Below are 25,978 nucleotides of genomic sequence, written 5' to 3'. Positions count from 1 at the left end.
CAGATGAGCAAAGATGGTTGCCTATCTGGTTTTAATCATCGTGTATTTGCGGTGCCCAAATAACTAAAGCTTTAATACAACCTTAATTCTATAAGCAACCTGGAACGGGGGAAAATTAAATCTCTCACAGCTATTCACATTACCCAAATAGGAAGATTTTAACTTTACTTTCATAAATGTAAATGCTACACATGGTTACTATCAAAGTACAGAGTATACCATTGAGACTGACTCAAAGCAAAATACAGTACAAATTTATTGACTCCAATCATTCTTAGTCAACACTTAAGCAAACTGTAGACAATAGAATTGAATACAAATAAGCAATGGATTAACATTAGATAGAAATCCTATTTTACCATGAATTTTCAGTTCGAAAAAGCTTATTCCTAAGTAAAATGGAAAAATGACTTACTCTAAGGCATATGACAAAATATACAGAATTATAAAACCATTCGTTTTTCTTTTAACCATAAGCATATATTCAATGGAAAACTTGAAATAGCCTTGGACTAATGTTCTGAAAATTAGTATTAACCGAGTATAACTGTGTGAAAAATCTGGACAGCATTAACAAATGAAACAGCACTGAATTCTGTTATTTTAAAGATTTACAGTAAAATACTTTGGTTCCCAAAAGACTGTCTCTAAAAGGAATTTTTAAAAACACCTGACATCGTAACTCATTTCTTCTCCTCCAGAATCTAAACACCAATTTTGTCTTCTCCCCAGTCACATGGGAATGCCATAAGCTGGAGTACCCGCTGAGATGCACTGAAAGAGCATATTAAAAATTACAAAAAATTAAACTTCTTAAAGTGCTAAAACCACAAAAAGCCATAAATGAAAATCTATTTTTTAAAACTTAAAGTTTAGTAGTCAGTGTTAAAGAACACTTTTAAAGAGTATGTGTTAGCATTATTTAAATCAATAATGCATTTCACAATTATTGCAGAAACATCACTGAGACATCATAAATTTGTCAAACTGATCCAGTTAGATACAATTTATACAGAAATCTATTTGGAATTATACCTAATTACTTTTTACTAAGAAACTTCAAATAATTTTACTTCCTGAAGTTCCAGATTACAGTTGTATACACACATGCATGCATGTGTGTACAAACCCAATTTGAGACAACAAAGGCCAACTTTAGATCTGTTAATTCTTCCATCTCTCCCTCACCCTGATCAGACAGTTGGCCTTGTAGATGCAGCCACACTGCACCTCCGTGAACAGACACATTTTATTCCTGTTTCACAGCAGCTACTCTCATTAGCACCAGTGGGACTACCTATGGATTCAAACGGTCACTAATTAAGTGCTGGGGCACATTTTTACAGGCAAGGCTATAAACGTTCCATTCCAAACCAGAAAACCAAGAACATCACACATCTCCCCACAAATGCAAAGAACACCACTGTTGAATTGTTAGTTGTATATTCTGGTAAAATTATAAATGCATTCTAACTAGTTTTAAAGGTGAATATTCTACAAATCTTCAAATATTACTGTTAAAATGAACAATATTTGTTATCTCCATTGCTTACTTTGAGTGATAAAAACATGTTTTAGGTTACTCCTTCCTTCTCCCACATAAAGAAAACAATTCAATATCAAGTTCTCAGATTAACAAAGAATATATTAAAACATTTTACATTCTTTCCACAACTGCATAAAAAAGCAGGCATCCTGCATACTTACATGGAATAAAGAGCTTTCTACATTTTCAAAATTAATTACAATCCTAAAAGATATTTACATGAATATCTTCACTAGCTAATGAGTTGCAACAATTTAAGACCAACTTGTTTTACACCAAGTATTTGCCTACTGGCTGAGATAAACATTCTTAAAAAACTTTACTGAATAAAGTAATTAACGTATCTTTCATTATTTTACTTCTTAACATTTAAAATAGTTACATGAGTGGAAGCATATTTTTTTGACCACCAAAATAAACTCTTTCAGCCTAATGCTTTTAAAGTATAGTATAAAAAGTAATAGAAAAACCAGAACGGCATTATAAATGTTTTTGGTTCAAAATTTTATTTGAAATCTTATATTCCTTGCTTAGACAAAAATGTGAAGACAAAACACCAGTCATTTTTAAAATCTAACAGATATGCAGAACCTATGTTTAGATCAAAAATATTTTTTTTTTTTTTTTACTGATTAACAATATTATTTTTAAAAAATCTTCGAAAATGTAGCATAAAGGTTCAAGTCCTGGGATACTGAATTTATAATGCCAAGATACTCTGTATCATGGAATTATCACCGACAGATACTCTAACGGCCATGTAGGTGATGATTACTCAGGGAAACTGTCTTCTTTTGAAGTGACAGCTACCAAGATGGTCAGAGTAAGAAATACCACATTACACACGGAATGAATTCAATGTACAATAATCCATCTTGATGTTTCATGTAAAGCCATATGCTTTAGTTTTATCCTTAAAATGCATAGATTTCTTTAAGAAAACAAAGATGGCAAGAATCAATAACTGCAATTTATTTTCCCTTCTCCATCAAATTTAAGAAAGAATAGGAAGTAACTACTAAAATATTGTGGAATTTTGGAGTTTTTTCAAGTGAAGGAATACAAGGCAAAATTTTATATATAATATCCATAATGTACAAAGTCAATCAGTATTTTATAAAAATGTCTGGTTCAATAAAAAAAATGAGAATATCTTTCCTAACACTGGTATGGAATGTTGGCAATAAGATTGATGGGTACAGAGTTATTTTCTGCTAGAGCACAAATTTAAAATTATTTGTTAATGACAGTAGTTGGCTTTTAAAAAAATATGAAAGAATACTTTGTAACACAAACTAGAGTCTAAATTGGTATTACTTTCTTAAAAGGATTTTGTAGTTTCATTTTTTTAATACATCTAACTCCCACCCCCAAAAGTAAAAATTTTCCCTTTTGAAACACATTGAACTTTGGATATCCTACTGAAAGGCTTTTAATTACAAATTATACATAGTATTCTTTGAAAAGCCCAAAACCCATGGACCAAAATAAGTAGCTAAAACTAATTTTGGACCACTGATAGTGCTCTAATACCTATTTTTGAAATATTAAGCAATGATGTAGAGAATGGCCTTGCCCATGATTTTAACCACCAGACCCTCAACAAATTCTAACAGAAATTGTCACAAGAGAGAGGCAGGAAAATGTGTATGTCGTATTTATTGTTCTTAGAAAGCATGTTGAAACTGCAGTGAGGTGTTTCTCCTCTGCTCTATCTGGAAGTAAATGGTAATTTAGAATTTTAGATCAGCTGTGCTAACTCTTGAGTGTCTGGGATCTATTTAAATACATGTCCCAACCTTATTTGTTATACTAATGTTAAAATCAAAATTAGTGCCATATGGTTAGCTTTTTGTCCTAACTACACTCAGATTTTCCATTTGTGACAGCATAAATCAGAGGAAATGAAATTTGTGCAGTCCTTCAAATGCTGGTCTGAATTTAGACTCTGGTGCAGTGTACATGTAACATGATACAGGTTTTTATAACAATGTCTATCACTACTGAAGCCCTTATAAACTGACCGTAGGGGACTTCCATAAATTGTTTTCATTTCCCAGGTCTTCCTTAGAGTTTAACTATCATTTATTATATTGACTGACAGCAAGTTTTTGTTAGTTTATAAAAATCTAAGTGTTACTATTGCTGATTTAAATTTCTCACAATTTTCATACAAAAAGAAGTTTTACATGACCACAAAATACCAAATATTTATTTTTCTCAAGTGTCAGGATAACTTATTAAAGTTGAGATTTATCTTTTATTGCTAAAGTAGTCTAAGATATAAATCAATACTGCAAACTACTCCACTTCTTCCTGATATATTTTGGACTTAAGAACATGGTTAAGATTTAACTAGAACTCAAGTGTCTAAAATAATCAAAAGAAGGAATACTTCGATAGTATTCCACTAATTAATAAAAAACCAAAAACCTCAATTAAATGATTATACTGACACCATGGAATGAGGAACCATGCACACAATCAAGACTAATCCAATTTCAACATTAACGAAATCGAACCATCTTGTTCTTGTAAGGTCCAGAACCACAATATTTTAAAAGGTGTATTTCTAAAGTTGATTAAGGACATTACTAAGCAATGATCAATTTGTCTCAAACTTAATTTCAAGCGTAACGATCTCCAACCTTTATTATTCTTGTTTAAAAAATATTTTGTTTCTTATGACACATTTCACAATTCAGGTTGAAATCTGGGGACTGCCTCCCATAGGTAAAAAGTGTTGGTCTTTCAATTGTGTGTTTGTTCGTGACTCCAAAGACTAAATGCAGTCTTGAATGTCCTGTGGCAAAGTTTACACATAAACTGTCTTTTAAATGTGATTGCTGAAAGGGGTGGGGCATGGTAAAAAAGGGTGTCTGATTCTTGGGGCACGAACAGTTTTTCTGTGGCTGGAGTTGGGTTTTCAGACAGGCCTGTGGGGCTGTCAGGCTCCAGAGGCTGGATCTTGGGCAGTGGTGGTGGCGGTGGCAGAGGTGGTGGAGAGGGAGAGTTTGTGGGAACAGGGCACACCTCAGATTCCTTATGCGCCGACTCCTCTGAAGCCTGAGACATGTGCGATTGGAAGTGACTCCAGAGTCGAAAATTAGTGCGAAAAGCTTTGTTGCACACGTGACAAATAAATGGTTTCACAGAGCACAGAAGCTCCTGGTGACGCTCCAGCTGCTTGTGCACCGTGAACATCTTCCCACACTTCTCGCAGGGCCACAGGCTGGCTTCTTTGCTAGGACCCGCTTCTTTGGGGGCTGTGCTGGCCTCGGCTGCCTCTTCTTCAGCCTCCTCCACAGGCTCCTCTTTGACTTGGATTTTCAGTTGCTTGGAAAGACTAAGGTCTTCAGGGAGACAAGAGGAATCTTCCGAGTCAAAGTTAACTTGTTCTGAAGAATCACTGAACACGTTGTCGTCTTTTGTGGTGACAATGTGGTTTACTTTATTGGGCTCAGGCTGGGATTGGGGCCTTGAAGAACCAGTCACATCACCATTGTGGTCCAAAACGGGCAAAGAAAAGTGTTCGGTGGGTGCCATGTTGTTCTGATTATGGACTTCAACCTGGTGCCGCCAGATGCTGAAAGAGGACTTGAAGGTGCGCATGCACTCGAGGCAGGTCAGCTTCTTATACTCACACTTGCTCTCGTGTTCTTGCTTCAGCTCGGGCGAGAAAAACCTGAGGCTGCAGTAAGGGCAGACGGCCGCGTTCCGGCACAGCCGCTCGTGGCTTCCTTGCTCTAGGAGAGAAGAGAGCTTAGCATTACAGAGGCGGCACTGGTAAACCTCCTTGTTTTCTACTGGACTTGCAAGAGGAGCATGCTCTTTTGGTTTAGCAACTTTATTTACTCCAAGGGGTTTTTCTCCTGGATGCATTTTTATGTGCTGCTTAAATTGAGAGAGAAAGCGGTACGCTTTTCCGCAGTAAGTACAAATGTAAGCTCCTTTGGCTCGAGATCTCAAGTTCCTCTTGATGACTTGCTGCGCTTGGGAGCTACTCTGTCCCTGAAAACCAGGCTTGCCGCGCCTTAACTTAATGATCAGGGCCTTCTTAATTTCTCTCTCTCTCACTATGTCAATCAGCTTTCTTTGGAATTTTTCATCCAAAACAGCATGTGAACTAGAGGCTGGTGATGGGTTCTTCACTATGCCGTGTTGGGTCTGACAGTGTGTCCACACTTTGAAGTTGGTGTGAAACCTCTTGTGACAGATGTCACAAGCGTAGGGCTTTTCTGGGTTATGGTACATGTTAACATGACGGTGAAGACCTGCTGTTGATCTAAAGATCTTAAGGCAATGTTTGCATTTAAATTTTTTGTTTGGTCTCGTCCCCTCCAACTCACCAAATTCGTCTTTATTCAAATCAGAATCTGGAAAATCTGCATCAAGGAGAGTAGGGCTTGAGCCTTCGTCAAAATTATCTTCTGACACAGGAGACCCATGCTCATTCACCTTTAACTTCTTAAACGGCAATCTTTGGTCCGCTTGGAACCTCCTTTTTGCTGGGAGTCTGCTCATGTCTTTTCGGTCATCTTCTGTTTTCAGAGACAGATCTCTCGTGACCGGCGAAGATGAGGCAGCTGTTGTTGCTGCCGCATCTCCCACAGTGATGCGGATGATGTCCGTGGGGTCCGACAGCGGGCTGCTGGGCTCAGTCTTTATGCGCACCTCAGTCACAGGGGAGGCTCCCTCCCTGTCTGTTGACTGAGAAGCACTAAAGGACCTGAGGCGATGCGGTTGTAGCACTTGAGGCCTGTCATCTAGGGCTGTTTTTTCACTACAATCTTTTAAAGATGACTTCTGAGATAAAGCACACAACACATTCCCTGGTGCATCATTGGACACCGAAGATGATCCCTGGGAAGATTTCAAATCTATGGAAGGTGAATAGACAGGAACCTGGCTATCCATCGACAATGACCGTCTGAGGAGACTCTTAACAAGTGGGCCACTCCTGTCAATGCTTTGGTTTCCAGAACCAGATCCACTGGATGGGATCACTAAGCCTAACTTTGAATAGTACAACAAGTTTCTATCTTCACCTTGACCATTTCCTTTGTTAGTTTCTTTTAATAGATAGGGAGTCTCTGATGAGCTACAAAGAGACAAAACAGGTGGCCGTGGTCTCTTCAAAGCCAGCTCTAGAGCTTTTCCTTTTGGAAGCTGACCACTCACACCTGGTTTATCATCCATAGCTTCTCTGTCTTGCAGAGGCTTTGAAGGCAACACTGCATTTCTTTTCACCAAACTGATTCTATTAGGATCATCCAAAGATCCAGAATGCTCAAGAGACTTTGCATATACCACAGAACTATCTTTCGGCCAACTCTTTTCAGTTAATGACAAATTGTGAAGTGGTTCAATTGGTTTTGGGACATGTGGCTTATTGGTATTGGCCTTGACTGCAATGCTAGGAGAGGGCCGGGAAGTATGGCTTACATCAGGTTGATTTTGACTAACAGTTTTTCCTTGTGCTTCGTTTCTACTTTGACAAACAATGACACTTCTCTTTTGAGAACTGTTTTCATCATCTTCTACAAACACTTTTTTTCTATTAGGACACGTTGGAAAGGGGGCTTGAGGTGTTTTAGAAACGATGTTAGTCAGAAAGGAAATCCCAAGACTATAGCCAAGTTCTTGCACAGCAGCAAGGCTGCACTTCTCAACAAATAGAGAGGAAGAATAAATGTAGTTTAAAACATTATCAAAAGCATCTGGCTCACAGAAGTCAAGCTGAAATACAGTTTGTGACTCATTTTCCTTATTTGTGAATAAACTCTGAAAGTATTCGCTGCTGGCAGCCAAGACGTTTTTATGAGCTCGGAATTTTTGGTCTCCAACAATCAGCAGCACATCACACAGCTGTCCTTTGAGACGCTCCTCATTCAGGGCACTTAGGAGAGAAATGGCGTGTGCGGGGTTGATGTAATGCAGTAATCCCTCCATGGCTTGAGTTTATCTAAAAGACAAAATGTAAAATTACCACAGATATTGCAGTGAAAAGTTCCCCCCTCCTCAAGAGCAGGGAACATCAGCTGTCTTTGCATAGGTACCAATATTCAGCAGATCGTAGGCTGACAGAAGCTCTATGAATGAACAATCTTATTTAAATAATGGTGAAAATGTAAAATAAGTCTCGTGGTTTAAGTAGGTCCTCATTAAAATAGAAGAATTGCAGGAACTATAACATAGGCATTTGTATACCATCAAAAAGGCTGCCAGAACTTGGCAGGTGGATATGGAAGCAATATTTGAAAATAAAGGTTTATTATTTAGGGTCCTTATCCATTTGATGCTTGGCACTATTCCTTATCAATTCACAAAACAAGTACGAATTATCAAAACCCCTGAAGTCTATAATTCTGAAAGAAAATCAGCTTTATTACTACATATACTTAAACATAATGTGAACTGTTAACAATTGGTTGCAAAGCAGGTCTTGTGAGACCCTTTTTTTTTTTATTTTGAGACAGGGTATCTCTCTGTCACCCAGGCTGGAGTGCAGTGGCACCATGATGGCTCACTGCAGCCTCAACCTCCTGGGCTCAAGTAATCCTCCCACTCAGCCTCCTGAGTAGCTGGGACCACAAGCACATGCCACCTTGCCAGGTGATACAGTTTGGTGGTGTCCCCACCCAAATCTCCTCTTGAATTGTAACTCCCACAATTCCCACATGTTGTGGGAGAGACCTAGTGGGAGGTAACTGAATCACAGGGGTGGGTCTTTCTCGTGCTTTTCTCATGAGAGTAAGCCTCATGAAATCTGATGATTTTATAAACAGGGGTTCCCCTACACAAGTTCTCTCCTCTCTGCTGCCATGTGAGATGTGATTTGCTCCTCCTTGCCTTCCACCATGATTATAAGGCCTCCCCAACCACATGGAACTGTGAGTCCATTGAACTACTTTTTCTTGTAAGTTACCCAGTCTTGGGTATGTCTTTATTAGAAGTGTGAAAATGGACTAATACAGTAAATTGATACCAGTAGAGTGGGGCACTGCTGAAAAGATACCCGAAAATGTGGAAGTGACTTTGGAACTGGGTAATAGGCAGAGGCTGGAACAGTTTTGAGTGGGAAACTTTGGAACTCCCTAGAGACTTGCTGAATGGCTTTGACCATAATGCTGATAATGATATGGACAATGAAATCCAGGCTGAGGTGGTCTCAGATGGAGATGAGGAACTTGTTGGGAACTGAAGCAAAGGTGACTCTTGTTATGTTTTAGCAAAGAGACTGGTGGCATTTTGCCCCTGCTCTAGAGATCTATGGAACTTTTAACTTGAGAGAGATGATTTAGGATATCTGGCAGAAGGAATTTATAAGCAGCAAAGCATTCAACAGGTGACTCAGGTGCTGTTAGAGGCATTAAGTTTTATAAGGGAAGTAGAGAATAAAAGCTTGGAAAAGTTGCCGCCTGACAGTATGATAGAAAAAATCCCATTTTCTGAGGAGAAATTCAAACTGGCTGCAGGAATTTGCCTAAGTAAGGAGGAGCTGAATGTTAATCACCAAGACAATGGGGAAAATGTCTCCAGGACATGTCAGAGACCTTTGCAGCAGCCCCTCCCATCACAGGCCCAGAGGTCTAGGAGGAAAAAATGGTTTCGTGGGCCAGGCCCAGGGACCCCTTTCTGCGTGCAGCCTAGGAACTTGGTGCCCTGTGTCCCATATGCTCTAGCTATGGCTGAAAGGGGCCAAAGTACAGCTTGGGCCATGGCTTCAGATGGTGCAAGCTCCAAGCCTTGGCAGCTTCCATGTGGTGTTAAGCCTGCAGGTGTGCAGAAGTAAAGAACTGAGGTTTGGGAACCTCCGCCTAGATTTCAGAGGATGTATGAGAACACCTGTATGTCCAGGAAGAAGTCTGCTGCAGGGCTGCGTCCCCTCCATGAGGGGCAGGGCCCTCATGGAGAAACTTCTGCTAGGGCAATGCAGAAGGGAAATGTGGGGTTGAAGCTCCCACACAGAGTCCCCACTGGGGCACTGCCCAGTGGAGCTGTGAGAAGAGGGCCACCATCCTCCAGACTGGTAGATACACCGACAGCTGGGACTGTGTGCCTGCAAAACCCACACTCAATGCCAGCCCATAAAAGCTGCCAGGAGTGGGGGCTATACCCTGCAAAGCCACAGGAGCGGAGCTGCCTAAGACCATGGGAGCCCACCTCTTATATCAGCTTGACCTGGATGTGAGACATGGAGTCAAGGGAGATCATTTTGGAGCTTTGAGATTTGACTGCCCTGCTGAATTCTAGACTTGCATGGGGCCTGTAAGCCTCTGTTTTGGCCAATTTCTCCCATTTGGAATGGCTGTAGTTACCCAATGCCTGTACCCCCACTGTATCTGGGAAGTAACTAACTTGTTTTTGACTTTGCAGGCTCATAGGCGGAAGGGACTTGCTTTGTCTCAGACAAGACTTTGGTCTGTGGACTTCTGAGTTAATGCCGAAATTAGTTAAGACTTTGGGGGACACTTGGGAATGCATGACTAGTTTTGAAATGTGAAGACATGAGATTTGCAAGGGGCCCGGAGTGGAATGATACAGTTTGGCTGTGTCCCCAGCAAAATCTCATTTTGAATTGTAGCTCCCACAATTCCCCACATCTGGGAGGGACCCAGTGGGAAGTAACTGAATCATGGGGGCACGTCTTTCTTATGCTGTTCTTGTGATAGTGAATAAATCTTAGGAGAGCTGATGGTTTTATAAAGAGGAGTTCCCCTGCACAAGTTCTCTCTTCCCTGCCACCATGTGAGATGTGCCCTGCACTCCTTGCCTTCTGCCATGATTACACGGCCTCCCCAGTCAGGTGGAACTGTGAGTCCACTGAACCTCTTTTTCTTTGTTAGTTACCCAGTCTCAGGTATGTCTTTATTAACATTGTGAAAATGGACTAATTACACCTGGGTAATTTTTTTTATTTTTATTTTTATAAATGGGGCCTCACTATGTTGCTCAGGCTGGTCTCCAACTCGTAGGCTCAAGAGATCCTCCTGCTTCAGCTTCCCCAAGTGTTGGGATTACAGGCATGAACCACTGAGCTTGGCCAAGAGACCTTTAAAAATAGAAAGAATTTGGAAAGAGAAAAATTATTTGCTAATTACTAATGAAAGTGTTTGCGCCAGGCACAGTGGCTCACGCTTGTAATCCCAGCACTTTGGGAGGCCAAAAGGGGCAGGTCACTTGAGGTCAGGAGTTCGAGACAAGCCTGGCCAACATGGTGAAATTCCATCTCTACTAAAAGTACAAAAATTAGCCGAGGGTGGTGGCATGCGCCTGTAATCCCAGCTACTCAGGAGGCTGAAGCATGACAATCACTTAAGCCTGGGAAGTGGAGGTTGTAGTGAGCCAAGATTGCACCACTGCACTCCAGCCTGGGTGACAGAGAGACGTCATCTCAAAAAAACAAAAAAAAAGATCAAATGTTGAAGAATAAAAGAAGTTTGTTTTCTTATGCTATTTGCCTTGCAATCTCATGAATACTATTTTCTTACCAAATCACATTTTCAGCAATAGCACAAAGGAAACTTTAGCCTAGTTCTAAATTTAATTAAAGAGTTTAAACTGAGATTTCACTGAAATGCTCTTCAAATCTAAACATGAGAAGAGGAGGCCTAGTGGTAGAGTGCAAGCTCTGGTGCCAGACACTTGGGTTGAGATGCCAGCTCCTTGCAGGCTGGCTGATTGTCCTTGGGTATTTGTTAGCCTCTCGGTGTGGCAGGTCCCTCACCTGAGACGGGAATGACAACTGTGCCCTCCTCTTGCAGGGTTGTTGCAAAGAATTCATCTAAAGAAAACTCAACAAATGTGCACTTAACTTTCAGAAACTGCAGGATTAATAGGCATCTAATTCAGCATCAAAGAAACAGGGCAGATTAACCCCACCATACTCTCGATGCAGACAAAGCCATTTCATGCAGAGACAATGCCTGACTCTGTGTATTTGACCCCTTATTTAGGCTTCTGTTCCTCTAACACCTCATCCTTTTCATTTTTTTTTTTTTCTAGACAGGATCTCGCTCTGTTGCCCAGGCTGGAGTGCAATGGCTCAATCTTGGCTCACTGCAACCTCTGCCTCCTGGGTTCAAGCGATTCTCCTGCCTTAGCCTCCTGAGTAGCTGGGATTACAGGTATGCACCACCACACCCAGCTAATTTTTATATTTTCAGTATAGATGGGGTTTCACCACATTAGCCAGACTGGTCCCGAACTCCTGACCTCACATGATCCGCCTGCCTCAGCCTCCCAAAGTGCTGGGATTACAGGCGTGAGACCCCGCACCTGGCTCATCCCTTTCATTTTATAATGCCGTATTTTCTTTCAAATATTGTTAAAGACGTTTATTTTTAAGATTACATGTATCCCAAGTAACTAAGAATATTTGTGACGGTTTTATCTTTCTCTAGCAGGCAAACTGTAGATGAACCAAACTTGACCCCAGCACATTTGTAGGTTCTCTTCTGGCCTTTGCTGGTTACCCCAGCTGCCAGGCTCTTCAGGAAGAGCCCAGAGTCTCCTAGGCTGTCAACCTGGGAGTGGCCACACGCGGTATACAATTCCTTCTGACTCCCTGATAAGATGAGACTCAATTTAACTGACTGAGACACAGGACTTTTCTTCTAGAGATGATGCCTTTAGCCTGTCCACAAACAACTGCTCTGGTCAGACTGTACCAAGTTTCTGTCCATTCCCAACTACCATCCTTTCAAAGTAAATGGTAAATTTTAATTCTTCTTTTTAAAAAATTATTCTATTTGTGACTACTTGATAATTTCCCTTCCTTTTTCTTCTGTTAGTCATTTAAATTTTCCTTAATCCTACTATACTTTCTTTACATCTATTCGTATGAAGAAACCCTTACCATCTTTTACAGAGGTCAGCAGAAAAAGACATAAGCTTATAATGTTACACATATTGACTCAGCTGGGTACTGAGGAGTTTTTGGCACTAATAATTTTTGACAAAGCTAGTTCAGATGTTGCCACAGGGAAAAGCTGTAACACAGAATTAAAGATACAGAATTAAAGGCTTGGATAGTCTTTGTCAAAAGGGGTTCTTAAACTCAACTTGGTGGTTTAAAACTAGCAACTAAAAAATAAATGACTAGGACAGAGTAGAAAATATCAGAATGCATCAAATGTCATAAGGCTAATTATGAGCTTGAGAAACTTTTGTTTCTATTATATATATGTACATATCCACATAAGCAAGCATGGACTGGATTGAGATGTAAAATGTATTCCTTCCTGTGGGTCAGTCAAAATATTTTGAGAGCCACTGTTCTAGGCTAACCAACCTCTTTGAGCCTCAGTTTACCTCGCCATAAAATAAGGATAATACTAGCAGCTACCACATAATGCTATTGTGGGAACTAAATAAGATAATAATAGTCGCTACCATTTATATAGCACCTAACTGTACAGGAACCTACACTACAAACTGTACCAGAAACTTCTCATATCATTCATTCATCAAAATGGGATCACAGAAGGTGTGAAGGAGGCAAGGGATGAGCCATGGAAATAAATGGAGGAAGAACATCACAACAAAGGGAGAAGCTAAGGCAACAGGAGGGCTGGAGCAGTGTGTGCTGGGAGCCATGCAAGATGACATCTGAGACGCAATAAGAAGTAAGACTGTCTAGGGCTGGGAGACCTCCAGAAGAACTATTTTTTACTATGGATGAAATGGACAGCCATTGAAGATTCTGAGCAGAGGAATGACAAAGACCTGAATTACATTTCCAAAGGATTGCTCTGGCTCTGTTGTTGAGATTAGACAACAGAGGGTAGGTTAGGGGGGAAGCTGCGGGCCAGCCTGCAGTCCACTGTAATGACCTGGATGAGAGAGGATGGTGGCTGGGACCAGGGTGGTAGCAACAGAGGTAAAGGCAGAGTCATTAGGATTTCTAGTGGACAGACTACAGGAGAAAACAGAAGGTGTGAAGTATTCTGCCAAAATAACTGGAAGGGCATCCTTAGGAGAGATGGGGTTTGACAGAAAAACCAGGAGTTCAGATTTTTTAAAGAATTCAGTTTTGATATCCTACATGTGAGCAGAAACCTGTTCATCAATGTACCCTTTATGACCCTCCATCTCTGCCTTACTGGTCCCTACTTCCTTTCTTGTGCTTCCTGGGATCAGTTCCCAAATAAACATCTACCTCTGAATCCTTGTCTTGGGGTCTACTTTTGGGGGAATCCAAACTAACACACAAACAGAACTTGAAGCACAGGTAAAGGCTAACCACTTCACATTAAAACCTCCCTTCCAACGGCTTGTCCTGGCCCTTTAGCGTGAAGACTAAACCAAGGGGAGTTTTCTACATCCCTGGACCTGAAGCAAATGGTATTCCACAGACCGTATGCATCCTGTTGCCAAAAAAGCAACATTTGTGTCCCTTTTGTTTAGAAAGGTTTCCTTCTTTATGCATTATTCAAAGTATCATGATCCCTATTTCTGTTCTAAGTCATGCTTCAAATTTCTTGGATCACAGACTTCTATCTTCTTTGGATGAAAACATCTATGAACTAGGGGACAAAAATAAAGTCACTCAAAGTTAAGTTGTAAAAGAAATACTCACTGTCCCTGAAAATTATTGGGGATTTAAAACTTAACTTTCCTATAACCTCCATTTAGAGCCATCACACCTGCCTGAAAAGTGCCTCGAGATGTCCAAATTCCTGATACACAAGTGCAGAATAACTTTAGAGTATTTATTTTCCATTCCATTCAGTAGAACAGTAACTAGGTACTTAACAGCTAAAATTTGGGTGTTTATTCTGTCACATACACAAAAGCAAACACTTTTTATGTATTAACTCAATATTTACATCAACCATAGGAGGTAGGTACTATTATCATCCCCATTTTACAGATGAGAAAACTGAGGCACAGAAGGTCAAGTAACATGCTCAACATCATAGAGATAAGTAGCAGAGCAGGATTCACATCAGCTGGCTTGGATCCAGAGGCTAAGCTCTTAACCCCTACACGACACTGCCTCTAGTTTCCTCTTCCAATTCTTGTATCATCTTCTGAACTAGACAGTGTCATCAATCCTTTTTAAAAATGAGACAACTGAGGCATTGAGAGGTCAAGTCATTTGCCTAAGGTCACCCAGACAGTTATAGACTTATGGCTAGCATCTGTCTAGTGTGTGCTAGAACCCTTCCAGACATGGAAGATATCAATTTAACAAGTATGGCCCTGCCTCATGGAGCTTAAGGTCTTGCACAGGAAGAGGACAGGTCAATTCATCAGCCTAGTCCAGTATGCTGAGCAGCAGATAGGATGTTTGCAGAGGTACAGACGCAGTATGGATGACAGGCATCAGAGCCAGGTGAGATGGAGGCCAGGAAGGGCGTTCTACAAAGAAAGTTTTATAGGGAATGCCGGGAAAGGATAGGAAGGATGAAGGACATTTCAACGGACGAGTATTTATTTTCCATTCCATTCAGTAGAACAGTAACTAGGTACTCAATAACAGCTATAATTTGGGTGCTTATTCTGCCACATACACAAAAGTAAACACTTTTAATGTATTAACTCGATATTGACATCAACCCTAGGAGTTAGGTGTTATTATTATCTCCATTCTACAGATGAGAAAACTGAGGCACAGAGGGTTAAGTAACATTCTGAGTGTCAGACAGATAATAAGTAGCAAGGCAGGATTCACATCAGCTGGCTGGGCTGCAGTACATGCAACACTACAGAGACAAGACAGAGCAGGAGGAATCCAAGGGAACCACAGGTGGCTTTGTCTGGTGAAAGGTAAAGGTACACATAGGGGAGGAAATGCCCATGAGGCTGGAGGAAGAGGGAGGCATGAGCGTCTTGGGGGCTAAAATATGTCATCTGAGGATCTTGCACAGGAAAGCAACATTGTCCATTCTCCCCAATACCCCAGGATCTAGAGACTCTAGATGTCTAGATAGGAGAGAGGGGTAGCTGGGAGATGCAGATCCCTCACCTTCACATTAAGGCCCTTGCTTTTTTTTACATTTTAATCCAATTATTAAGCTTTGAAAACAATGTACGCTTTCCTAGTCTGGCTGCAAACAGACAATTAACTATTCAATTTTTGTATTTTAATGACAGTATATTTGAGCTTAACAATTACCTAAAAATATAAAACGCTCCATCCATTAAGAATGTAAGTAAAAAGGGGGAAAATCACAACTGCTGACGATCACGAGATAATCCAGCAAGACTGTTTGTGGCTGGTGGCTGTGTAGACCGAATCCTCAAAAACTTTTTATTTCTCTGCTCTTCTGCTGTCAGATAAGGCGAGCTTCGTTGCCAGGTGTACTTTCTCCTCAGTGTATTTTTCAGATCTAGATCGGTAAGTTTGCCGGCACATCACTCCAAATTTCCATGCAGGTTTTCATTATGAGTAATCAGGGCCTCCGACTTACAGAAGCAGTGCATCTTACACATAAACACACACTGCTGCCACCACCGTCTACGCCCCTCCTTTCCACGGCTCATCTCCACCTGACTCATCACAGCAGAAGTTCTGCCACTTCAGTCATGGCGGAAAAACCTTGGAGCTCTTAAAAGACAAGTGGGTGAAATTTGGAGAAAAGGTCTATCTATGAGCAACAGAAAAAACTAAGAGGAAAACCCCCCAGGAAAATCAGTTTCTGAAATAGGGCCGGCTTGCTTGCCACTTTGATCCTTGCACGCAAATAGCTTCCCGAAGCCTGCCTCATTGTTTCTACTTCATGTCTTCTGAAATTTCAAAATGAGAGAATCTTTATGGTTAACAATTCACAGAGGACCTTACAGTTCCATGGAAAAGCCTTTCAAATCAGTCTACTTCTCTCAAATCCTGGCTCTGCCACCTATTAGGCATGTAACCTTCTAAAGATGACTCAACCTTTCTGACTAGTTTCCTTACCTGTTAAGCATGGCTAACACTACCCACTACATAGGATTTTTATGAAGGACAGAAGAGGCAACAGGTTTGAAAGCCCCAGTACGTTCAGCACTTCCCATGTGGCGCATGCACATCTTCCTTCCTTCTCCTCTTCCCCTCACAGATGCTTGTGTGGGCCTGCTACCCACCACGCATACAAGAGGTGCTGGTGATGGGGAGATGAGTAACTGGCCTGCTTCTTGTTCTCCTGTAGCTCACATTTCCGTGGTAGGACAGATAATAATTAATAAAGGATGTGAAGAATGCTATGGGGATACTGATTCCAGGAAGCAATTAATTTGGCCAGGGCGTAGGAGGGTGCATGAGTGAATAGTGGGAACTATTCACTATTAACTATGAGTGAACAGTCCTAAGGAAGGCTTGGGACTCATCACTCCTTTGACAATTATAATACAAGCTGAGTATCTCTAGTCCAAAAACCCAAAACTACTTTCTGAGCAACGACATGATGCACAAAGGAAAGGCTCATTAGAGCATTTTGGACTTTTGAATTAGGGATGCTGAACCACTGGGTATAATGCGAATATTTCAAAATCCCAAACAATCTGAAATCTGAAACACTTCTGGTCCCAAGCATTTCAGATAAGGGATAGTCAACCTGTGATACTAAAGGTTCCATTCTTTACATTTCTACTACAGGCACTTTTCAGAAATGCTCATCTGGCCTTGCTGGGGCTTAAAACCTTCCAAGGGCTTGCCCTGGCCTCAACTTTCAATTCCCTGGAATGGCTACAAAACCCTTCAGAACTGGATTCCAGAAGATTATTTCATACCATCACTTCAAATTCCTCAGGTAATAAATGCTAAGGGGGTGGGGGACTCATATCTCACATCTTTTTTTTTTTTTTTGAGGAGTCTCACTCTGTCACCCAGGCTGGAGTGCAGTGGCACGATCTTGGCTCACTGCAACCTCCGCCTCCTGGGTTCAAGCAATTCTCCTGTCTCAGCCTCCCAAGTAGCTGGGACTACAGGCGCCAGCCACCAGGACTGGCTAATTTTTGTATTTTTAGTAGAAACGGGGTTTCACCATATTGGTCAGGCTGGTCTCGAACTCCTGACCTCAGGCGATCTGCCCACCACGGTCTCCCAAAGTGCTGGGATTACAGGCCAGCCACCTGTAAGATATGAGCCACCGCACCCAGCCTCGTATCTTAACATAAATTAATTCAATGCAAATACTTTCCTCTTTATAGAGTGTTAAATCAGTTGTATGGAATTAAGATTTCTGAGGGAGAGGGAAGGTAGGCAATTTCGAATATAGAGCATCTAGTGATAGAAGCAGAAGAAAGCAAAGCACGAGTTGGCACTCAGAAGGGTACCAGGGGGTGAGTGAGGGGTTGAGAAAGAGAGATGGAAAGGGATCAAAATAATCTCACCTACTTGGACTAGTGTCATAGCTAAGGTACATTATAAATTAAGTTGGCTCCCAGACTAGCCACAAAACTGCTACTACCAGTTCTACAGGAAAATGGCTCTTTACATCCAGCATCAACCTAGATTTCAACTCTGGGAACATGGGTCCTTTGGAATGTTGGGGATTGCTTCTATAGTCCTAACAATCATGATACTAGAAAAAAGAGGGAATGCATGTAACACAAGGCAAACACCTAGTTAAAGCAACAAAGCATCTACATTTGACTTTGGAACATAAACACACACACACAGACTGCTTATCCCCAAACCCTCATCTCAGGATTTAGCCATAACACCTACCATTGGATTTTACTATTCGATGGTGATAGGAAGTTGCCTCTGAGTTTTGGTCTTATCATCACTCACTTGGTGACAATGCAAATATCCTCAGATTTCAAACCTAGACTAGCTTATCCAATCCTTCAAGAGGAGTCATGTTACCATTTTGTATTCCATTTCACCACACTTTCAGTCTCTACCAAGGGGGTTTGATTTTGGTTTGATGGTTTGTTCTCGGCCACATTCAGGAGAATGATCCTACTCTAACATAGTTCAAGCTCCTTTGCACCTTAGCAGAGCAGACTCTGGTCACAGCCTTTGCTGTTTTCTTCCAGCCACTACACAGCCATTCCACCTCCTGTTAACAGCCCCATGATTTTGCTATAGAAGAACTGCTCTTGTCCCACTGTGTGCTACAGCCTGATGTGCTCCTCTCCCCTACCTGTGGGCTAACCATACAACCAAAGCCAAACCAGTCAGAAACTTTGTCCTTGGAATATGAATCCTGAGAAGAATGACAAAGGGAATAAATAAACGAAGCTGACTTATCTCAGCGGAGGCCTGAAAATGCAACCTTGCTAGTGCCTGCTACATAGATTCCTGGAGTTCGCTTGGTTTTTGTCCTTCTTCCTGGCCCAGTTTTTTAGTTTTTCTTTTAAGTCCAAGAGCAACCCTGTATCTTTACAATAAACTACTTTTTCCATTCAAGCCAGACAGTTTCTGTTCTTGTTATTAAAGAACCCTAATATATTTCCACGTGGTATTCACTGTTCCTGTCATGCCTTCTAAACCCATCCTAATACAGCTTCTAGACTGAGCTTCTTAGAACAAAGCTTTGATCGTTCACTCAACATACACATTAAATATTCCTATTATTAATTCAACTTATTTACTGAATTCCAATCTTGTACAAGGCATGGTTAGATTTATCTGAAATATAGGGGTGCACCAAACAGACAAGACCCCCACTTTCTAGTGAGATTGAAATCAGATGCTAAGGAAACAAATAAAAAAGATAACCTCAGATTCTGCTAAGTGTTATGGTGGAAATAAATAAGGTGCTATCGCTGGATGCAGTGCCTAAAGAGGATGGTCAGAAAATACCTTGATGGAATATTTCAGCTGAGACCTAAGATCTGAATGAAGAGAACCACTTTGATCCTGTTTAAAAATAAAATAATAAAAACAGTTGTTCTCCATTAGGCTAAAATTTTTAAAACAATGACTAAAGGGCTCTATAAAATCTGGTTTCAAATGACTTTTAAAATTTTCTTAGCCGGGCGTGGTGGCTCATGCCTGTAATCCCAGCACTTTGGGAAGCCAAGGCGGGTGGATCACTTGAGGTCAGGAGTTCGAAACCAGCCTGGCCAACATGGTAAAACCCTGTCTCTACTAAAAATATGAAAATTAGCCGGGTGTGGTGACAGATGCCTGTAATCCCAGCTTCGAGAGGCTGAGGCAGGAGAATCACTTGAACCTGGGAGGTGAAGGATACAGTGAGCTAAGATCGTGCCACTGCACTCCAGTCACCACTGGGTGACGGCTGAGCCAGAGCGAAACTCCGTCTCAAAAAAAAAAAAAATTTTTTTTTCTTTCCCTTAGTTATTCCCTAGTGATACCTTCCTGCTCCAGATACTCTATCTCTGAGACCTAACTTGCACATCTGACTTCTTCCACTCCCCAATCTGGAAAGTCCTAGAACTTACCTAAACCCCTCCTCAGCACACTACTCAGAACACTAATCACCTTTCAAAGCTCAGGTCAAGTTCCAGCTCCTCCATAAAATCTTCCATTATGGGTTGAATTGTGTCCCCACTCTTCCCTCCCAAATTTATATGATAAAGACTTAGCCTCCAGTACCTGGAGAACGTAATCATACTTGGAAACATGGTCTCTAAGAGGTAATTAAGTTAAAATGAGGGCTTTAGGGTACCCCTAAACTGATGTAACTGGTGTTCTTACAGGACAGGAAGGTTAGCAAAAAGACACGAACAGAGGAAGCACCAAGTAGGGACAAGAAGATGCCATCTACAAGCCAAAGAGAAGCCTCAGAAGAAGCCAACTCTGCTGACACCTTCATCTTGGGACTTCCAGCTTCCAGAACTGTGGGAAAAGAAATCTGTTAAGTCATCCAGTCTGCAGTACTTTGTTACAGCAGTCCAAGCAAATGAACATATCTTCCTTGACTACTTCTGCTTATAATGTGCAAATACCTCAACTTCAGCACCATTTACATGTTTATTCACTGCCTTTATTGTCAGTCATTTGTGTCTCCCCGAGGACTGAAAGCTATTTAAAGACTGATCATCTATTTAATATCTTTTGGCATTCTTATCAACGCTCAGCATGTTATCTTCCACAACAATAAAGATTTGATTTTTCTCTACTCTTCACTCCAATTAAATGCAGGAGTGAAAATTATGGCTGTTAGTTGTTTTGCTGAAGTAAAGCATATTACATCACTGCCCCGCTTTAGAGTACCGTACTGATTTTTCTATTCCTAAAGAAAATCCAAACTATAGACTGGCATACAAGACTTTTCATACTGTGGTTACAATTCATCTCTCCACCCTTATTGGACACTCCTTACCATCTACTCTACAAACTTGCATATACAGCTTCTGCCACCCAAAATCTCTCTCTCCCCTCTCCTTTACTTGCCTCATTCTATCGAAAGATACAGTTGAAATGTCACTGACTCTACAAAGCTTTTGTAATTTGCCCCTAGCCAGCAGCTGAGTCATTTAAACTACAATACTTCATCTCTCTGTAATAACACCACAACTTTTTCAATTGATCTGCTTTTACATGTGTCTCCCTCAAGGGACTCCCTAAAGAAAGAACCCTTGTTTGCACGCACGTATCCCTGATGCCCAGCACAAGGCCTGGCAAGCTAGGTACTGGGCAAAGAGAGAAATCATCAAACTTGAGGCTCAAGACCTGGACTGGCTCACCTTTATTTCTCCAGCATCCGTTACAGAGCCCCAACACGTGGCAGTATTCTTTGCTTTTTCTATTAGACCTTGTGACTTTAATCACTGCTGACGATGATTCCCAAATCTGTATCTCTGCTTAGACTCTTGAGGCTCCAGCCTGTCAGGTACCTCCTGAACGGTTCCATCACAGTATATCCTCAGGTCCAGCATGGTACTTAAACTCCACACCTCTCGTCCCTGCTCCCACATCTGCTTGTCCTCACATATTCCCGATTTACTTTGGTGTGTTGCCAGCCCCTAAAATCTCTTCTCTTTCCCTTATAGCCTATCACTGTGACCTGGTCAAACCAAGCTCTTAAATAGCTTATAATCTGCTCTCTCTACTTCCATTGGCTTTGGGGACAACTAAAATTGTCCCTTCGGCTGGGCGCAGTGGCTCATGCCTGCAATCAAAGCACTTTGGGAGGCCAAGTGGGGTGGATCATGAGGTCAGGAGATCTCAAGACCAACCTGGCCAACAGGGTGAAACCCCGTCTCTACTTACAAAAAAAAAAAAAAAAAAAATTAGCTGGGCGATGTGGCGGATGCCTGTAATCCCGGCTACTCAGGAGGCTGAGGCAGGAGAATCGCTTGAACCCGGGAGGCGGAGGTTGCAGTGAGCCGAGATCACGCCATTGTACTCCAGCCTGGGGCAACAAGAGTGAAACTCCGTCAAAAAAAAAAAAAAGAGAAAAGGAAAAATTGTCCCTTTAATTATCTCATTTCCATCGAGAGACCTTCTTAATAACTTAACCCCAGTTTTGTTATTTACAATTTTTCCTTACCAGTGTACACATCTAATATTCAACAGTGTAAGTTCCTCGAGGGCAAGGATTATATCTTCTTCAACATCTATTTCAACAGAATGAAGCACATTATACTTTCAATAGTGTTAACAAGGAAAAATAAACAAAAAGTTACTTTTAGGTAAACCAGCACTACAAATTTTGACTTTCTTTTTAACATCAATATTTAGGGGTGCTTAAATTTAAACTTAATGACTACTAGTCCTTAGAGATCATGATTTACTCCAAGTACAAGAGGAAAGCTTTAAAAGATAATTTTCCATGAGAAATCTTTCTAAAATGGATTAACCCACTTTCTTGTCTTCTTTAACAAGGTATGAGGACCATAATGTAAGCTGCTTAATTGAGGACTCAGGGTCATCGTGTGAACAATCGCTGGACTATTTTGTAATACACGCGTGCCCTCGGAGGCTCGGTGCCAGGGCTGTGAGCGCTTGCACGAAAGGAAAAACCCCAGGCCGTGTGAAGTCTAACTTTCCCCGTCCTCTCGGTCAGGCAATCCCACCGGGACACCTGTCTAAAAACATCCCGCCTCCGAACACGCGCTCTTGCAGAATTCTCCTGAACCGCAGAGCCCTCGTGGCTGGGACCGCATAGCAACCAGGGGCAGAGTGCGAGCCCCCAGGGGTGTGCTAGGATGGAAAAGCAAGAGCCGCTGAGGATGGACTACGGGGCGTGTTCCCGAAAAGCCGAGAAGCGATGTGGCGGGGCTGCCGCGGGCGTCTCTAAGGCCGGCACGGGCGGCGTCTTGACTCCCTGCCCCTCCAGCCGCAGACCTCGGACGGGGGCAAGGGGGCTCCTCCAGCGGGGAGACGGTCGCCGGCCGAGCAGCAGAGCTCCTGGCCAGCGGAGGGTGCTGTGCTCTGCGGGACCGCCGGGAAGTCCCAGACAAGGTCTGCAGGGGCTCTGGAGGGAAAGAAACGCGCTGCGAGGTCCAGGCGTCCGTGGGAGGGGCCGGGGGCGGGGAGGGAGCGTCCGGCGGGCAACGAGCGGTCACGCTCCGGCCACCGGGCCGAGGACGGGGCGGCGGGGCTGGGTCCCGGACCGTGAAGGGAGCGGCGGGTCGCGGCAGGTGCGGGGTCCCCAAGGCCGCCGGCCAGCTTCCGCGCGCACACCGCGGCCCGGGCCGCCGGCCCCCAACCCCTGCCCGGAACGGGAGAACGCGCCCTTCTCCACGAGGCGTTTCAACCGCTACGCGCGCGGGGCGCGCGCCTGGGCCAGGCGTGTCCCCTACCCCAGGGGCAGCTCGGCCAGGGTGAGGAGTGAAGCCCGTGAGGGAATGGAGCATGCGCATTCGCGAGGGCGAGGCCAAGTGTGGGCAGGGAGCGTGCGCAGTGTGAAGGTACAATCGGCTACGTGGGAACCCGGGGCATGCTCGGTGAGCGCCCAGGCCCCGCGCACGCGCAGAAGCGCTCGGAGCCCGCAACCCACTGGTGGAGAAAAAAGAGGAGAGAAATCACCTCAGAGTTACGTCAGGAAAGGCCGCGTTTTGCGGGGAGGCTGTAGCCTCCCAGGAGGCCCCGCAGTTCTCCTCGAGCGAGGGGCGTGACAGTTACTCACCGGTCTTCAGTCTCGAGGCAGACGCCGGGCCCCTTTCCGCTCACACTCGGCTCGCGCGCGCCGCAGCCGCCGCTGCCGCTGTGATTCCATCCATCTTGAATTTGACGTCATCCCACACCAGGGATGAGGTCATCGCAGGCATCGCTCGTCACGTGCGCGGCACTCTGATTGGGCGCCGGGCGCCGGAGGGCGGGGCGAGGGGGGGCTCGCGGCGCAGGGGGACGGGGGAGGGCGGGCCTGCCAGGAGCCGCGCGCCGAACGGACGCCGCCGCGCTGCAAGCCCGCGCCCTGGGTCCCCGAGGGGAGCCTGCGGCGGCCCTTAGTGGAGGCGGCCGGGCTGGGGGCCACGGCGAGGAGGCCGAGCGCCCCGGCCAGGTGGAGTCCGTCGCGGCGAGGAGCGCGCCGATTCTCAGGGGACTTTGCCGCCTGCCGGAGGCGCCCTTGCCGCGGGGTCGCCCCGGGTCATTCGGCCGCGGTCCTTCCCAGCTGGGCCAGTAGTCCCCGCTTCCGGCGCGGCGGGATGCGTGGCGCGGCCGCTTAGTCTCTCGGAGGGGAGGACGCGCTCCCGTGCACCGGTGGACGGCGGGCGACTCCCCGAGCCGACGACCCCGACAGCGACGGGAGCGACGCGCGGCTTTCTGACGGGCGCGGGCGGCGATTGGGGCCCTGCGGTCCTCGGGTCGGCGGCAGACGCTCCCGGCCCGCGAGGGAAGCCCGCGGGGGGCGGCTCCGGCCGATAGTCGCTCAGAGCGCTTCCATTTCCTCCTCCCGACGCAACCTGGCCACCGGGCCCCTGGGCGGGGACCCGGCGGCCGCGGCCAGGGCGTCCGGGCTTGTTTGCCGCGCAGATGGGGGTCGGTCCGAGGGTGACTCCTGTGGGCCGGCGCTGACCCCCGCCGGGGCGTCCACAGCGGCCCGCAGGCAGCCGGAAACTTTGCATAGTGCCCCGCTCATCGGAGGGCTGTGATCTTTTTTTTGCAGAGATATTACAACTTTCACAAAATTCACTTCGCTTTCAGTCAAAACCAGAAATTAGATAACAGAAATGCCACACTGCCAACACCGACCGGGAGGAAAGCCTCGTTGGCGGAGACCGCTCAACAGAGGCCTCCACGTGTTCTCCCAGCCCGGGTCGCAGGTGAAGGGGGAGTGCCTCCTGCAGGGACCGGTCTCCCGCAGACACTCAACCTCCGGAATGTAAAACACCTGTTAATAATTGTCAAGCGTCTGTTAATTTCCAAATACAGTTTTTGAAAGTTGTATGCACTAGATAAAATAATTTAATGTTTGGAAGTATGTGAAAGACAGACATTAGATTGAGACAAATTAAAAACTTGTTCCCAAGTTAACAGCTCTGTTGACGATTGTTATTAGTTTGACTAATTTTAAGAGGACTCTTAGTCTTACATAAAGAATCTTGCACCTAAAAATTTTCTCCTACAACTTTAAAAAACTTTAAAAAGTTTTTTTTTTTTTCTTCCGAGATGGAGTCTCTGTCACCCCCAGGCTGGCGTGCAGTGGCATGATCTCAGCTCACTGCAGCCTCCACTCCCTGGCTCAAGCCATCCTCCCATTTCAGCCTCTGCAGTAGCTGGGACTATAGGTGCATCCATCACACCTAGCTAATTTTTGTATTTTTGGTAGAGATGGGGTTTCACCATGTTGCTCAGGCTGGTTTCAAACTCTTGGTCTCAAGCAATCCACCCACCTCAGCCTCCCAATGTGCTTGGATTGCAGGCGTGAGCCACCATGCCCAGCCTAAAGAGTGTCTGTATTTTGAACTGTATGGTAGAAAAGCACAAAGTGACTCTGTTCTGAAGGTAGAAGGCAACAGTGATTATAAGTCTTCAAAGAACCTTGAGTTTTTGGGTCCCCTGTGATTAGGCTGGGGGAGCGTGTGCTGCTATCCTAGTTTTATAGGAGAGAAAACTAGGACTTGCTTTACCACATGCTGGAAGCAGCCTCTCTTGAGCGATCCGTTTCTAGCCACCTGCTTAGCTGTTTGTTTTGTTTTGTTTTTTGTTTTTTCAACCTTCTTCAGGACTATACACATTGGTGTCTCTGCTTTGAGCTATATGATCAGGCTCTTGGCCTCACCATTTCACTGGAATTGACCTAACTGCCAAATCTGGCAGAAACCGTTGCATCTTTCAGTTGCTCTCTTTGATTTGTGACACGCTTCCAATTGCTTCAGCACTGATTACTTCAGTTACGCCTCATTCCCTGGATTTCCCACCTCTTGGCTGACTGCTCCTCCTGGGCCGGCTGTGTTGGCCCTTCTGCCCCTGCCCATGCTCGCACTGGGTTTCTTGGCACACACACCCTTTGCAGTCTCATCCATGCCTGGAACATGTGCCCAGTTGCTGGAGCCAGGAATGTGGGCACCATGGTGGGCTCCTCCCTCACTTCCAGTATTGGATCTATCCCCAGGTCCTGTCCGTCCGACCTTCTGAAT

At 44.0% G+C, this 25,978-nt stretch overlaps 1 protein-coding gene and 1 long non-coding RNA gene across 9 annotated transcripts; one reads left to right on the top strand and one right to left on the bottom strand.

Annotated features, from left to right (window-relative positions):
* Positions 1-232: 232 nt before the first annotated feature.
* Positions 233-23,712, bottom strand: ZBTB21 (zinc finger and BTB domain containing 21). 8 transcript variants are annotated; one of them, XM_063639235.1, is made up of 4 exons: positions 23,524-23,700; positions 15,672-16,282; positions 5,896-7,511; positions 233-5,292 (listed from the first exon to the last, which is right to left on the bottom strand). In XM_063639235.1, exons 3-4 carry the CDS (start codon positions 7,496-7,498, stop codon positions 4,298-4,300), a joined length of 2,598 nt encoding a protein of 865 aa, XP_063495305.1. In that variant the 5' UTR covers positions 7,499-7,511; positions 15,672-16,282; positions 23,524-23,700; the 3' UTR covers positions 233-4,297. The 8 variants fall into 8 exon arrangements, with proteins under 8 accessions (XP_063495305.1, XP_063495302.1, XP_055135748.2 ...); XM_063639232.1 differs by having other exon boundaries at positions 233-7,511; positions 23,524-23,712; XM_055279773.2 differs by lacking the exon at positions 15,672-16,282 and having other exon boundaries at positions 23,524-23,706.
* Positions 23,713-23,771: 59 nt separating this feature from the next.
* On the top strand, positions 23,772-25,326 carry LOC129483020 (uncharacterized). Its single transcript, XR_008657876.2, has 2 exons — positions 23,772-23,898; positions 24,505-25,326. It is a non-coding gene; the product is annotated as an uncharacterized lncRNA (long non-coding RNA).
* Positions 25,327-25,978: the final 652 nt, after the last annotated feature.

The sequence above is a fragment of the Symphalangus syndactylus genome, chromosome 5 (genome assembly GCF_028878055.3).
Source record: "Symphalangus syndactylus isolate Jambi chromosome 5, NHGRI_mSymSyn1-v2.1_pri, whole genome shotgun sequence".
NCBI classification, from domain to species: Eukaryota; Metazoa; Chordata; class Mammalia; order Primates; family Hylobatidae; genus Symphalangus; species Symphalangus syndactylus.
This window is presented reverse-complemented; position numbering and strand designations above follow the sequence as displayed.

Excerpts from the sequence above, each read along its gene's own strand:
- ZBTB21 (XM_063639232.1), bottom strand. The coding sequence starts at position 7,498 with ATGGAGGGATTACTGCATTACATCAACCCCGCACACGCCATTTCTCTC.